Here is a 14028-nt window from a genome sequence, read left to right as displayed (position 1 = left end):
GTTAAAGTTTAGAGGACATTTTGCTAAGATTGCTAAGGTAGCTCATAAGATTACTTTGCTGTTAAAAAACACGCCTCATCAGCATGTTTTTCAACAGATAAGGAAGTTGTTATTCCTTGATACACCTACATCTGGATTACTGTACTTGGGTCTGATCTCCTGGATTTCTTGGGGATGAGGAAGCATCGGAGAAGATTATTTGATGATGATGATGATAGATTACAAGCTGTGTACCGCATTGATGGAACTGTACTCCAGGAAATAGATGAAGCTGGAGATTTAGGGGTGATGGTTAAAGTTTAGAGGACATTTTGCTAAGATTGCTAAGGTAGCTCATAAGATTACTTGGCTGTTAAAAAACACGCCTCATCAGCATGTTTTTCAACAGATAAGGAAGTTGTTATTCCTTGATACACCTACATCTGGATTATTGTGCTTGGGTCTGATCTCCTGGATTTCTTGGGGATGAGGAAGCATTGGAGAAGATTAGAGGTGAGTGACAAAAATGGTAAGTGGTCTGTGGAATGTTCTCTATGAAGATAGATTGAAGGTGCATGGAATGTAGTAGTTGGTTGATAGGAGAAAAAGAGGGGATATGATAACAACATTTAAGTTACTTAAATGATTTTATAGGATTGATGCAGAGGAAATATTGCAGCACTTGGCTAGAGGGGACCAGAAGAAGAGGTCATCTCTGGAAGTTGAATAAAGGTGTGGTTGGTAGGGGTATGAGGACTAGATTTATTTGCTTGGAGAGTTGTGAATGTGTGGAATGGGTTGCCAAAAGTTAGTTGTGAGTGCTTTGTCTGTTAATGGATTCAAGGAGAAGTATGATAGTTGTGTGAATAGTTTGGATTTCCTGTGATGAGTCTTTGGACTCCATGGAGGTGCCTGTACAGTAGTAATAATAATAATAATAATTTTAGTGTTTTTTTTTTTTCCCTGTATTAGCACAATATTGATTTTCATGTTTCTTCCATTGTATACAAAAATTATCACTATAAATATTTTTTGCATTTGGCATTTTGAAACATGACTTTATTAATATAGTAATTCATAATTTTTGTATAATGGTAAGGATGAAATTTATTTTTTGTTGAGAGCTGGAAATAATTAGTTATCATTTTTTTTTTCCAGGCTGTTACCTACTATAAAGCAGCTATCAAAACCGGAGGGCAGGTTGTTTTAAGGTAGACTCTAAAATATCATTATCACTATAAATAAAATGCTTAGATCATCATATCTATAAACTTCATAAATATGATTAAAATGACACCAACTCTTTATTTATGGAGTTGAAGACCATAATGACTAGAATATCATAATGACTATAAACATTTTGTTTATAGTCATTATGATATTTATGATAAGGTAAGGATGCCTGGTTGGCTGAGTGGTTAGCGTATCTGCTCTCCAGCCAAGAGGCTGTGTATTCGAATTCCATCTAGGCATGGATGTTTGTGAGTCTTTCACCTTCATACATTCATTCATCCAAGTATATACACTCTCCCATGATGGACTGGGTCACTATGGGAGAAGTAGACACAACCCTCCTGCAATGGGAGAGGCCTTCACCCTGTAATGGGTTGAAAAGACTGGCTGATCATCATCAAGGATGCCTGTGTAGCCCTATGGAAATAGCATTTGTATCCATAATCCTAGGCCACCCAAAGAAAGGCCATTATAAATTTGATTCTAGTTTCTGATTAGAGGAATTTTTCTAAGCCTTTCTTTGCCCTATAATAAATTGAGTTTAATTCTTTATCCAAGTGTGAGCAAACAAAGTTTGCACCTGAAAGTATCTTCAGGACTGGGGTAAGGTATATAAAACACTGGGCAACTCGTTGCAAAGGTGGAGAAAGCCCTCATCACTCCTATCTCAGTATCTCCCATAACACATCTCCTTGCGGATATGTCTAATGTTATGCATTAAAGGAAGGGCCACAACCCAGACTAGTTTCGACCTTTATTGAGGTCTCTTCAGTGGGAGCCAGGCCCAAGTGGAGATACCAGGCAGAAGCATTAGCAAGGTCATCTCTACCTATAGGAGTTGCCAAACGGTATGCCACCTTTTTAATAAATTACTCTGGATTTAGAGAAAGATGTTGAAAGTTTATTTTTTACTTGGTTAGACTATAATAAATTTAGTTTAATCCTTTATCCAAGTGCGAGCAAACAAAGTATTGTGCCTGAAAGTATCTTCAGGACTGGGGTAAGGAGGTACAACACCTCCTTACCTCAGTCCTGAAGATACTTTCAGGTGCAAACTTTGTTTGCTCACACTTGGATAAAGGATTAAACTAAATTTATTATAGTCTAACCAAGTGAAAAATAAACTTTCAATTTCTTTGCCCTGTTCCCAAATTAATCAATCTCTGGCATGGACAAGTAAGATTTTTTTTGTAGACAGCTTGCGTTATTGAGACCATGTGTTTTAAGATAAATAACTTAATAATAATTCAATAAAATAAAATAAAACAGAATAAAAAATTTTAATTAATTATTGTATATGTTTTGGAACAATGCTAGTTACTGTTGTCACATTCTGTAGCATTGTGCATGTTTTGTCTTAGGTCTGTGGCAGTTAGATTTTTAATGAAAACAGACCAAACATTGTGTAGGATTAAACCTTGATTTTTGTTACATTATGTGGGGATCTGCAACATTTCAGAGTCTTCAACTTTCTTGTAAAACAATTATGATCAGTATAAGGCATTTTTGCTTGTGGACAAACTACTCGATGGCCTGTTGTAGTAGTGTGGGATCTCTCTCTCTTCATGTAGCTTCCTCAGTGAGAGGGTGTAGCACCATGTCCTTCCACTTCTCTCTGTTGGTGGCTTTCCTATCTGTTTCTGCATAGCCATGTAATCCTGTTCACGATCTTATGTCTGCAAGCCATGTCTTTCGTTTTTTACCTCTTGATCCTTTTCCCATAATTTTTTTTCTTCTAAAACTGTTAATACCCTCTGTCCTGCTGAACCTCTCAGTACATGTCCTACCAATCTCATCTTTCTCTGGATCATTTCCTGTAATAACGATCTCTGTGTTCTCATTCTCATTCTGTCACAGAACATGTGACAAATACAGATGTAGGACATCTGTATTTGTCACATGTTCTGTCCATGAGATTTTCAGAGCTCTCCTATAGCACCACATTTCAAAGGCCATTATCTGTTGTCTTACTCTCTTCTTGAATATCCAAGTCTAACTTCCATATGTGAAACCTGGCCATACCAATGTTGTGATAATATCTAATATGTGTAGTTAATTGTTTCTAGTCTCTTTTCTGTACAACTTTTGCTAAAACCTCTGGCAGTGTAAGCTTGATGATTTATGAAACTTGTAGGCTTATTATTATTATTATTAATGGAGACCTCCAAGGAATTTATATTTTATTAAACTCGTTATTTATCTTAAAACATGCGGTCTCAATGCCGGAAGCTGTCTATGGAACTGCTAAACCACAGAAACTTATGTATTCAAGTAAAATTTTTCTCTCAGAAACTCAGGTTTACCTCTGCATTATAAAAAAAAAAAAATTAACCGTAGAACTCACACTATTACAGACAGTAGTACAAATGTTAGTATTTAGGGCCATGAGATGGCTGCAGCTGTCTCTCTCCTGAAAAGCTTTGATTTAATCAGTTGCAGTGCTCATTATTAGTGAAGACATGAAGGATGGAGACTGGATACCCACCTATCTTCAAAAAGTTAGTTAGGGCTAAATGAGCCCTCTCTACTCTTGTTGGGGAATAAAATGCATTAGCGGATTTGTTTATTTTTCTTTATTTAGAAAAGCATGAGATTTTGAATGAAGGGAATTTCAATTAGATGCTAAGAATATCCTCAAAATAACATACTCATGCAGAAAGTTTTTTTGCGGGGGAGGGGGGGAGGAGTAATGGAATTATGCAACTTATGTAAAATCAGAAAAAGATTTTTCTCAAGTCATAAAATGTCTCACAGAATATCTTTTTCTTTTTTTTCAAATGTCAACATGAATTATGTAAATAAATTGAGGCAGCTGCTGTGCAGTCACATATTTCATTGAGTGATATACTCATAATAAAATTTAATGAAAAGCTTCGATGTCATCTTCTTATTTATAAATATCCCCCTTTCTGACAATTTTAATTTACTGAAAAATGTCCTCCCCCCTCCCAAACATTATTGATCTCTTTAATTTTGCCATCCAGACTGGTTACTTCTCTTGAAAGGACACCTTATTTAAGCAGATAGAAGGTACTCCCTTTGGCCAATTTCTATATGGAACATATTGAAAAACATGCTCTTGATGCTGCCATTCTCAAACCTTCTATTTTGTTAAGATATATTGATGATGTGTTCTCTGTTTGGCCACATGGGTCAGGCACATTCAATTCTTTCCACCTCAACAGCCAGCACCTCCAGAATCCAGTTCACTATAGAAAAATAAAATCACAATAGCCACCTTTTTTTTTAGATACTCTAATCACATGAGAAAGAAAGGGTGCCCAATGGCACCCTTTCTTTCTCAGTTTACAGAAACCCCACCCACACAGGTAGATACATACATAAACTTTTCCATATCCTCCCCCCCCCCCCAACAATATTTTGATTGTGTCATCAAAAGCAGATGATGCAAAGTTGGGACGAACCAAAGAGTAGTGAAGATGTTGTGGCCTTGAAAGAAGACTTGAATAAATTGAGTGATTGGGCACGGAAATGGGGATGTGAGTTCAATGTTGCAAAATGTAAGGTTTTAAAATTTGGAAAACAAAGATGTGATGCAGAATTTATGCTTGGTGAGAATATATTGTTGGAGGTAGAGGAAATAAGAGATCTGGGGGTGATAGTGGATAAGGATCTAAAATTTAGGGGACACATCACCAAAATTGTGAAGACAACACAAAGACTTCTGGGAATGATGCGGAGGACACTGACATGTAGAAGTAGGGAGATTCTTGTTCCATTGTATAAGGCTTTGATTAGGCCACACATGGACTATTGTGCCCAGATTTGGTCACCTGGTTTTCAGAAAGGATGAAGAGATGTTGGAAAGGGTCCAAAGGTGACTGACTAAGGTAGTTTCTGACCTCTGGAATGTTGAGTATGAGGAAAGATTGAGATGTAATTTGCAGAGTCTGGTGGAGAGGAGGAAGAGGGGAGATATGATAGAGACCTACAAGTTGGTAAGGGGTTGTTATAAGATCAATGGTGGAGAAGTTCTACAGAGAATAGTTGGAGATCAGGGGAGAACCAGAAGTCATCCCTGGAAACTGTATAAAGAGGGTGTGAGTAGGGGAGTGAGAAGCAGGTTTTTTTCGTGCAGAGTTGTGAATGATTGGAATGCCTTGCCTGAGAGTGTGGTGTCTGCAAGGAGTTTGAGTGTGTTTAAGGCTTGGTATGATGAGATATGTGTGTGTATGTGTGATAAAAGGACCTCCTAGATGAGTCTTTGACTCCATGAGATCTTGGGGTAATAATAATAATAATAATAATAAACAGAGCCTCCAACCTCTGTTCTACTCAGGCTTCCCTTACAACTGATCTGTCTTTATTTGCCAAACCTTCCGGTCCAATGGTTATAATGCCAAAAAGATCTAAAAATTATCTGTTCCTCACATATATCTCTCAACAGACTACAATAATGCCATACCTATTCCCTATATCCAGGGCATTTCATAAAAAATAGCCAGAACTTTAATGAAATATAATCTCTGCACTGCTTTCAAGCCTCATTTGAAGATGGTTTTCCTTCTCTGCTCTTCTGAGGATTTACTTTCTCTCTTCTCTCTGTTCCAGGTGTGTACAAGGTTCCCTGTTCTTGCAACTTATCATATTATGGTCAGACTGGGTGATCTGCTAACGTCTGCCTTGATGAACACAAAATACATCTGCTGCCACAACTATGGTCAGTCAGGTCTAGCTGACCATGCCTTGGATACCTTGCACAGGATCAGATGGAATAAAACTACTATACTTCATCAAAGCAAATACAAACTTGAAAGACTCTTTTTTCAGAATCAGCAGCAGATTTAATCTAAATAAATATGGTTGGTTAAACTTCCCAAGATGGGGAAATTTTAAGTCCTAGGTCTCCTACCCAACTGCTAAGTCTGACAAACAGTTCACACACACGTTTCCTCCTCATAGGACTTGAGGCTTTTAAAATAGTCTTATTTCTTCCATTTATTGTTTTGTATGTGTTATTACAATTTTAATATTGTATTCCTGAAGATGTCTCTGTGACAGAGACCAAATATTGGAATGATTAAACCTGATGTTTAATGATTTCTCTTTCTGCTGTATTCATTTCATTAATAAATTTAGTTTAATCCTTTATCCAAGTGTGAGCAAACAAAGTTTGCGCCTGAAAGTATCTTCAGGACTGGGTTAAGGTGGTACTACACCAGGGCAACTCGTTGCAAAGGTGGAGCAAGCTACCAACACTCCTATCCTAGTATCTCCCATAATGCAAAACACATCTCCTTGCGGATATGTCTAATGTTATGCATTAAGGGAAGGGCCACTACCCAGACCGGTTTCGACCTTTATTGAGGTCTCTTCAGTGGGAGCCAGGCCCAAGTTGAGATATCAGGAAGAAGCATTAGCAGGTCATCTCCACCTATAGGAATTGCCAATTGGTGTGCCACCCTTTTTTAATAAATTACTCTGGATTTAGAGAAAGATGTTGAAAGTTTATTTTCCACTTGGTTAGAGTATAATAAATTTAGTTTAATCCTTTATCCAAGTGTGAGCAAACAAAGTTTGCGCCTGAAAGTATCTTCAGGACTGGGTTAAGGTGGTACTACACCAGGGCAACTCGTTGCAAAGGTGGAGCAAGCTACCAACACTCCTATCCTAGTATCTCCCATAATGCATCTCAACTTGGGCCTGGCTCCCACTGAAGAGACCTCAATAAAGGTCGAAACCGGTCTGGGTAGTGGCCCTTCCCTTAATGCATAACATTAGACATATCCGCAAGGAGATGTGTTTTGCATTATGGGAGATACTAGGATAGGAGTGTTGGTAGCTTGCTCCACCTTTGCAACGAGTTGCCCTGGTGTAGTACCACCTTAACCCAGTCCTGAAGATACTTTCAGGCGCAAACTTTGTTTGCTCACACTTGGATAAAGGATTAAACTAAATTTATTATACTCTAACCAAGTGGAAAATAAACTTTCAACATCTTTCTCTAAATCCAGAGTAATTTATTAAAAAAGGGTGGCACACCAATTGGCAATTCCTATAGGTGGAGATGACCTGCTAATGCTTCTTCCTGATATCTCAACTTGGGCCTGGCTCCCACTGAAGAGACCTCAATAAAGGTCGAAACCGGTCTGGGTAGTGGCCCTTCCCTTAATGCATAACATTAGACATATCCGCAAGGAGATGTGTTTTGCATTATGGGAGATACTAGGATAGGAGTGTTGGTAGCTTGCTCCACCTTTGCAACGAGTTGCCCTGGTGTAGTACCACCTTAACCCAGTCCTGAAGATACTTTCAGGCGCAAACTTTGTTTGCTCACACTTGGATAAAGGATTAAACTAAATTTATTATACTCTAATCAAGTGGAAAATAAACTTTCAACATCTTTCTCTAAATCCAGAGTAATTTATTAAAAAAGGGTGGCACACCAATTGGCAATTCCTATAGGTGGAGATGACCTGCTAATGCTTCTTCCTGATATCTCAACTTGGGCCTGGCTCCCACTGAAGAGACCTCACTATCGACATCGGCAGAACGCAGCGGATTCCAGAGACAGTTCCCGAGGACCCCCGAGAAAGCTCCAGCCGAAGGCAGACGTCTACCTCTCAAGAAGATCCAGTTTCAACGGCCTGAAAAGAGAGCTCCATGCTCAGATTCCGCAGTAGTTCCCCAGCTTTGGTAAGACCTTTTTTTCCTTTTATTGCCTGTTTTATCCGTCTATTCTGGTATCGCTTTGTTTGCGGCGAGGAACGCCCAACGTTCCTCGATTTTGCCCTCCCTTACATTCCCTTTCTACACCCAGTAGTCAGGAATTTCTGTAACCATGTCGCATTTTTTGCCTAGAACTAGGACGCTCGGTATCGAGCTCACGAAGCCCGTAGATCAGCGGGCGTTAGCGAGAGCTCTAATCGAAACAGTAGGGGCTGAAAATATATACGGTTTTATACCTTATGGAAACAATAGATTTCAAATAGTGGTCAAAAGCGAACAAACAAAAAAGAAATTATTAGAGGGTTTCATTTGTTGTGGACAAACAATCAGACCGTTTCTAGTAGGGAGCCTACGAAAAACGCTAAAAATAACCAGGTTTCCACTAGAATACCTAGAGAACGAACCTGAAGTCAAGAAATTCTTTAGCCAATGGGGGGAAATTCACGAGATTAAAGCAATGGAGTATGCAGACTATAAAGGATGGAAAACAGGAGATGTTGAAATCCAGATTGACATGAAAAAAGAAGTCCCCAATTTTGTTTTTTTGGGGGGAACGAGGGTAATGGTGAACTACCCAGGTGTGAAAAAAAGATGCTTTAGATGTAATTCGGAGGAACACCTTGGGGCAGATTGCCCTCGAATACAATGCAGAAATTGCAAATCGTCAAAGCATAAAATGGAAAGCTGTACAGAACCCTGTATTAAGTGTGGGGCTCTGACCCACAAATTGGACACATGTCCGTACAAGACACACTCAGAAGCAACAGGAGGGACCATAACACCGATTAGGGCAATGCCCATCGGGAACCCTGAGAAAATATCAAGGAGCGATTTTCCGGAGCTCGGCCAGCAGGCTGAAAAGGAAGCAGCAACGGAAACGAAAACCCCAAAGATACCCAAGGCAAGCCGCCACACACAGAACATCACCAGCATCAATGTGGCAAACCATGAAGCTTGCAGGAAAGAGGAAGAGGTCACACCCAGTGCCCCAACAAAGCGCGCAAGAGAAACGGAATCACAGGAAAAGAAAAAAGCGAAACAAAGCAGCATGATGTCATCGGAGGACGAAACAGAGACCACAGGTCAACGTCGAACAATAGGCGCAAAGCCCCTCGACAATGACGTTACAATGTTAGAGAGCCTACCCCCAGTAATGGATCAATTGGCACAACCCCAAGTCCACGAAATGGACTCTGACGAAGACAGGGACTCTACAGACAGGCTTGTCATTGTCTCGGATGCTCAAAGTGCAACCAGCTCCGACGAGGAACCAGAACTGGGTTTCATAAAACAAACACCAGATAACGCCCCCCCCCTCATTCTAACACCAACATGGAAGTTAAAATCGCAACTTTAAACACTAACGGACTACACAACCCCTTTGCGCAAAGCGCTGTCTGGAGGCTAATGTTAACACACAAAATTAATATCCTCCTGATACAAGAAACCCATTTCTATAAGCATTGGGACATGGAGAACTTCTCAAGAAGCTATCCGGTCACCAGCTACTGGTGCTTCGGGGACGCTCACTCGCGAGGGGTGGGGATACTAATTCGCCCCCCAATCGCGGGGGGGTTCTTCAACGTCCAAAAAGACGCCACAGGACGCCTAGTAACGGTGGACTGGAAGTACGGTGGCCGTACCATCCGACTTGCTGCAGTTTACGCCCCGAACAATCCATACCACAGAAGTGGTTTCTTCTCTGCCCTTGAAAACTATCTCCTGGGAGCAGAACACCTAATAGTTGCAGGAGACTGGAACTGTGTGGAAGACACACGTCTAGACAAAATAGGCGGGAACGCAAACAACGGAACTGGCGGCATTGCCGCTTTAAATCGATGCTGTATAAATTTTGACCTCGTCGATATCTGGAGGCGGAATAACCCCGCCAAAGTAGAAACTACGTGGGGCCGCGGCCAGATATCGACAAGACTAGACAGGGTGTACGTGTCCCAAAACCTGGAACAATATGTTCAGAGGATATGTCACACCGCAGTGCATAACTTGACAACCGACCACAAGATGGTCATACTAAAAATCACGCTCCCAGAGGTGATGGAAACAGCCAGAGGTCCTTGGAGGCTCCCTCCTACCTTCCCCAGTCTTTTCAGCGACCAGCTACAGAACCTCTGTGACGGATGGACAAACACCAACTGGGACTGGGAAAACTGGCTGACCTTCAAGAGGCAGGCTAGGGAGCTGTTCCAAAAATGTGGACGCGAAAGGGCCTACCAAAAACGCAAACGGCTGAGGGATCTCTACAGGGAACTCGGCTGGTACCGGACAAACGAACGGAGCGGAGTTCCCTGCGGAGATCTCATCAGACAAGTAGAAATAGAACTGCAGCAAGAGCGGCAGAGTAGAGTCGAGGACCTCGACTTTCGAACGAGACTCTATCTCAGACATTTGGAAACACCTTCCGCCGCATTCTACAACCAACAACGGGTGGCGGCTAATGATGAGAAAACGATTCACCAGATCGAGGAGAAGGGCCAGATTTTACGCTCAACCCACGAAATACTCGGTCACTTTCATCAGCAGTATATCGGTATCTTCTCTGACCGGCAGGGCACGGATGACTTCAGTGAGTGGGACGCAACACGTTTTCCCGATCATCTTAGTGCCCTACAGGACAGGCCGATAACTGCAGCCGAATTAAAGGCCACGTACAGAATGATGAAAACAAAGAAGACCCCAGGGCCAGACGGACTGGGGATAGAATTCTATAGATCTATCTGGGAATTTGCATTGGCAGCGTTAATAAACATCTTTAACGAATTCCTCACTTCGGGAAACATCCCCGAGGAATTCGTTAAGAGCCACACCATCTTTATCCCCAAGAAAGACCAAGATCGGACTTTGTCGAATAACTGGCATCCAATCTCCCTAACCAACGTAGACTACAAGATTTTTGCAAAAATTATCTGCACGCGCCTTAAGGGTGGTATCGAAAAAATAATAACAAGCTCACAGGTCTATGGGATCCCTGGTAGATCTATGGAATTCAATCTCTTTTTGTTAAGAGACTTGATCAAACTGGCCAAAGAGAAAAAATACCCCCTGGCACTTCTCTCCACCGACCTGGAGAAAGCGTTTGACAGCGTCAACCACAGGTACTTGCAGAACATCCTACTAAAAACAGGCGTGGGCCCGAGACTTCGGCGTACAATTAAAAACATGTATGCGGAAGCCACGACCCAACTATCTATTAATGGGTTTCTAACAGAACCAATCCGCATAAAGAGAGGGGTTAGGCAAGGCTGCCCGCTAAGCCCCCTCCTCTTCTCCCTAGTACTAGAACCCCTAATCAAAAGAATTGATAACACCCCCGCAATTAACGGTATTCCACTTCCCCAAGGCTCCAGACAATGCAAAATAGTGGCATATGCAGACGATGTAGTGGCTACACTCAGAGACTCTGAGTCCATCTATATCTATCTGCACACGCTGCAAAAATTCAGCATAGTCAGTGGTCTACGCGTTAACGCACAAAAAACCCAAATCAAAAGTTTCGGAAATTTCCATAGCACTGGACTTCCCTACGGTTTAACGCTACAGACACAGCCTCTAACTATACTAGGCGTGCCCTTTTCAGACACCCTAGCACTACCAATCCAAAAATTGCAGGAGACAAGCAGGGAAAGGATAAGGCTGTTCAAACCAACCTTCTTCTCCTTTTATGGCAGAGCGACGGTAATAAAAACAATCGTCACCCCAATGCTGATGCACACTGTCAATATCACAGGCATCACACTGGCACAAGAAAATAAATTATCAAAAGAACTCCTGGATTTCTTCTGGAATGGGAGAAAACGCGAAGTAAAGAAAGAATATCTACAACTCAAACAGGAAGAAGGGGGTTATGCTCTGCCCGATCACAGAAGCTTGCTACAAGCAAACACGTTCAAAACCGTACGGAAGGCCTTAAACTCCAACCACATTTCTGGCCTACTAATTAGATATTTTATAGGACTTTTCCTCCCCCTCTTTGGGATCACGGACTATGCTGGACCCCGCGCAAGGGGGGTGCCCAAGTGGTACCGTACAGTAGTGAAATCGATCACAACACTCAGAGACAGAGGAATAGCAATCCTCACACACAAACCCAAAGCAGTATACTGGGATTTCTTCCAACTTTCCAGGCGTGATACACCCAATCTTAGTACAAATAATGAAATTCTCTTCAGAAACATCAAAAATAGCTGGGGACAGCCTTTTCATCGGGATCTAGCCTGGAGAATAGCCTACGGGCGGCTCCCGGTGAAACAGGTGAAATCCCGGTATGTACCTAACCCTTGCGACCCATTCTGCGATGTCTGCCGGGACGTGGAAACGGTGGACCACTTCTTTTATTTTTGCCCACCAGCCCAACGCATCTGGCGGAGACTCAGCACAGCATTGGGAATCCCCATGCTGACAGTAGAAGAGGTAGTACGACTACAATTCCCGCCACCAGTCCAAAAAACCCAAAAGTTCACTATCTTCCTAATCAATGTACTAAAATATCACATCTGGAAAGTACGGAAAAAATCCCAGGTACGAGACGCAAATTTAATGTATGCAAGAATAAGAAAAGGTTTCTTTTTCTACTTACACAAATTTCTTGCACAAGAAAGGCACTTACTAGGAGACTTTAAATTTGTGAATCAATACTGCAAACCACCGATAATATGCTTTCTTATACAGGGACGCATCAAGCCCTGTATATCTCTTTAGAACCCAAAAAAAAAAACCACCATCCCCCCCACCCCAGAAAAAAGAATAACCACTCTGTTTCCCCTAGCCACAAAGCTTTCGCTGGCACGGTCTCTTTACTCCAAACAAGGGGGGGAGAGCTGAGAACCCGGGCGGCGAAGGCTTACTGCGAGGCGGTGCTGCTCCTCGTGAGCGGCATCTCCCGGGCCAGTCTCTTCCCCATTCTAAGTCCCAGTGGTACCAGGTATACGAGTTCCTCAGTAAGTTCCTATTCATTCCTACTTACCGGACCTTAAGTCCCGTTATTTTGGATTTAAAATAAATATTTAAACAAGTCCTATTATTTATATCCTGTTAAAAAAAAAAAAAAAAAAAAAAAATATATATATATATATATATATATATATATATACCTGGAATAAAAATAAGGATATTATATTTAGTAACATAAAAAGAACTTCCATTAATACTGGAGTAAATCATTACTTTAGATAAAATAATATGAGAACTAGAGACAAAAGTCTATGTTTAACCTTTTCTGAACAGGTAAATTGAGATTACATGTTACAGACCAATTAGCCAATAAGGCTAAACAGGTTGACTGAGGCCTCTTTTTACCTCCTACTATCCTACTCTATCTTATATCATACTCCTCTTTTACTGTCTGCTGATCCTCAGCATGCTTTATTCTCCAAAGGCCAATGATGAGAGACATGAACTCCCATTCTACCTCAATAAAGGTCGAAACCGGTCTGGGTAGTGGCCCTTCCCTTAATGCATAACATTAGACATATCCGCAAGGAGATGTGTTTTGCATTATGGGAGATACTAGGATAGGAGTGTTGGTAGCTTGCTCCACCTTTGCAACGAGTTGCCCTGGTGTAGTACCACCTTAACCCAGTCCTGAAGATACTTTCAGGCGCAAACTTTGTTTGCTCACACTTGGATAAAGGATTAAACTAAATTTATTATACTCTAACCAAGTGGAAAATAAACTTTCAACATCATTTCATTAAATTTTAATATGAGTGTAAATCAGCACTTATGCCTAAATAAGCATTCATGTATAGATACATGGCCTTGACAGTATTTCACCGTCTATAATTTATCTCTGTCAGAACTTCAAACATTTCTGCATAAGATAATTCAGTACAGGATACGGTTTATGCTAAGAATATCTGATAATTTTTTTCTCTTTCAGATTCAGATGTCTAAATATATCTTTTTTTTTTTTTTTTTAAATACTAAGACATCTGAATAGCAGTCTTGAATTCTCTGTCTACAGGAACAAAACTGGCATTGGAAGATACATTTCGAATGCTAACTCTCATCATCATCATCACCATTCTATCAAAAAGTTAGGCACCATCAAAACCTTAATGCACCATATTCACATCTTTCTTCCACAGATGTGCTCTCTTGTTATAAATA

At 41.0% G+C, this 14028-nt stretch overlaps 1 protein-coding gene across 2 annotated transcripts in view; it reads left to right on the top strand.

Moving 5' to 3' along the window:
* Positions 1-14028, top strand: part of LOC150098870 (tetratricopeptide repeat protein 21B-like) — a 388504-nt gene that overhangs the window by 174042 nt on the left and 200434 nt on the right. For both annotated transcript variants that reach the window (XM_090404953.1, XM_090404951.1), the window contains exon 21: positions 1138-1190. In XM_090404953.1, coding sequence (XP_090261079.1) covers positions 1138-1190 — 53 coding nt within the window. The remainder of the gene's footprint in view (positions 1-1137; positions 1191-14028) is intronic.

This window comes from Typopeltis vanoorti, chromosome 15 (assembly GCF_054136105.1).
Source record: "Typopeltis vanoorti isolate ZY-2024b chromosome 15, IOZ_Tvanoo_1.0, whole genome shotgun sequence".
Taxonomy (NCBI): domain Eukaryota; kingdom Metazoa; phylum Arthropoda; class Arachnida; order Uropygi; family Thelyphonidae; genus Typopeltis; species Typopeltis vanoorti.
Note: the sequence above shows the minus strand (reverse complement) of the source record. Positions and strands in the feature narration are given on the sequence as shown.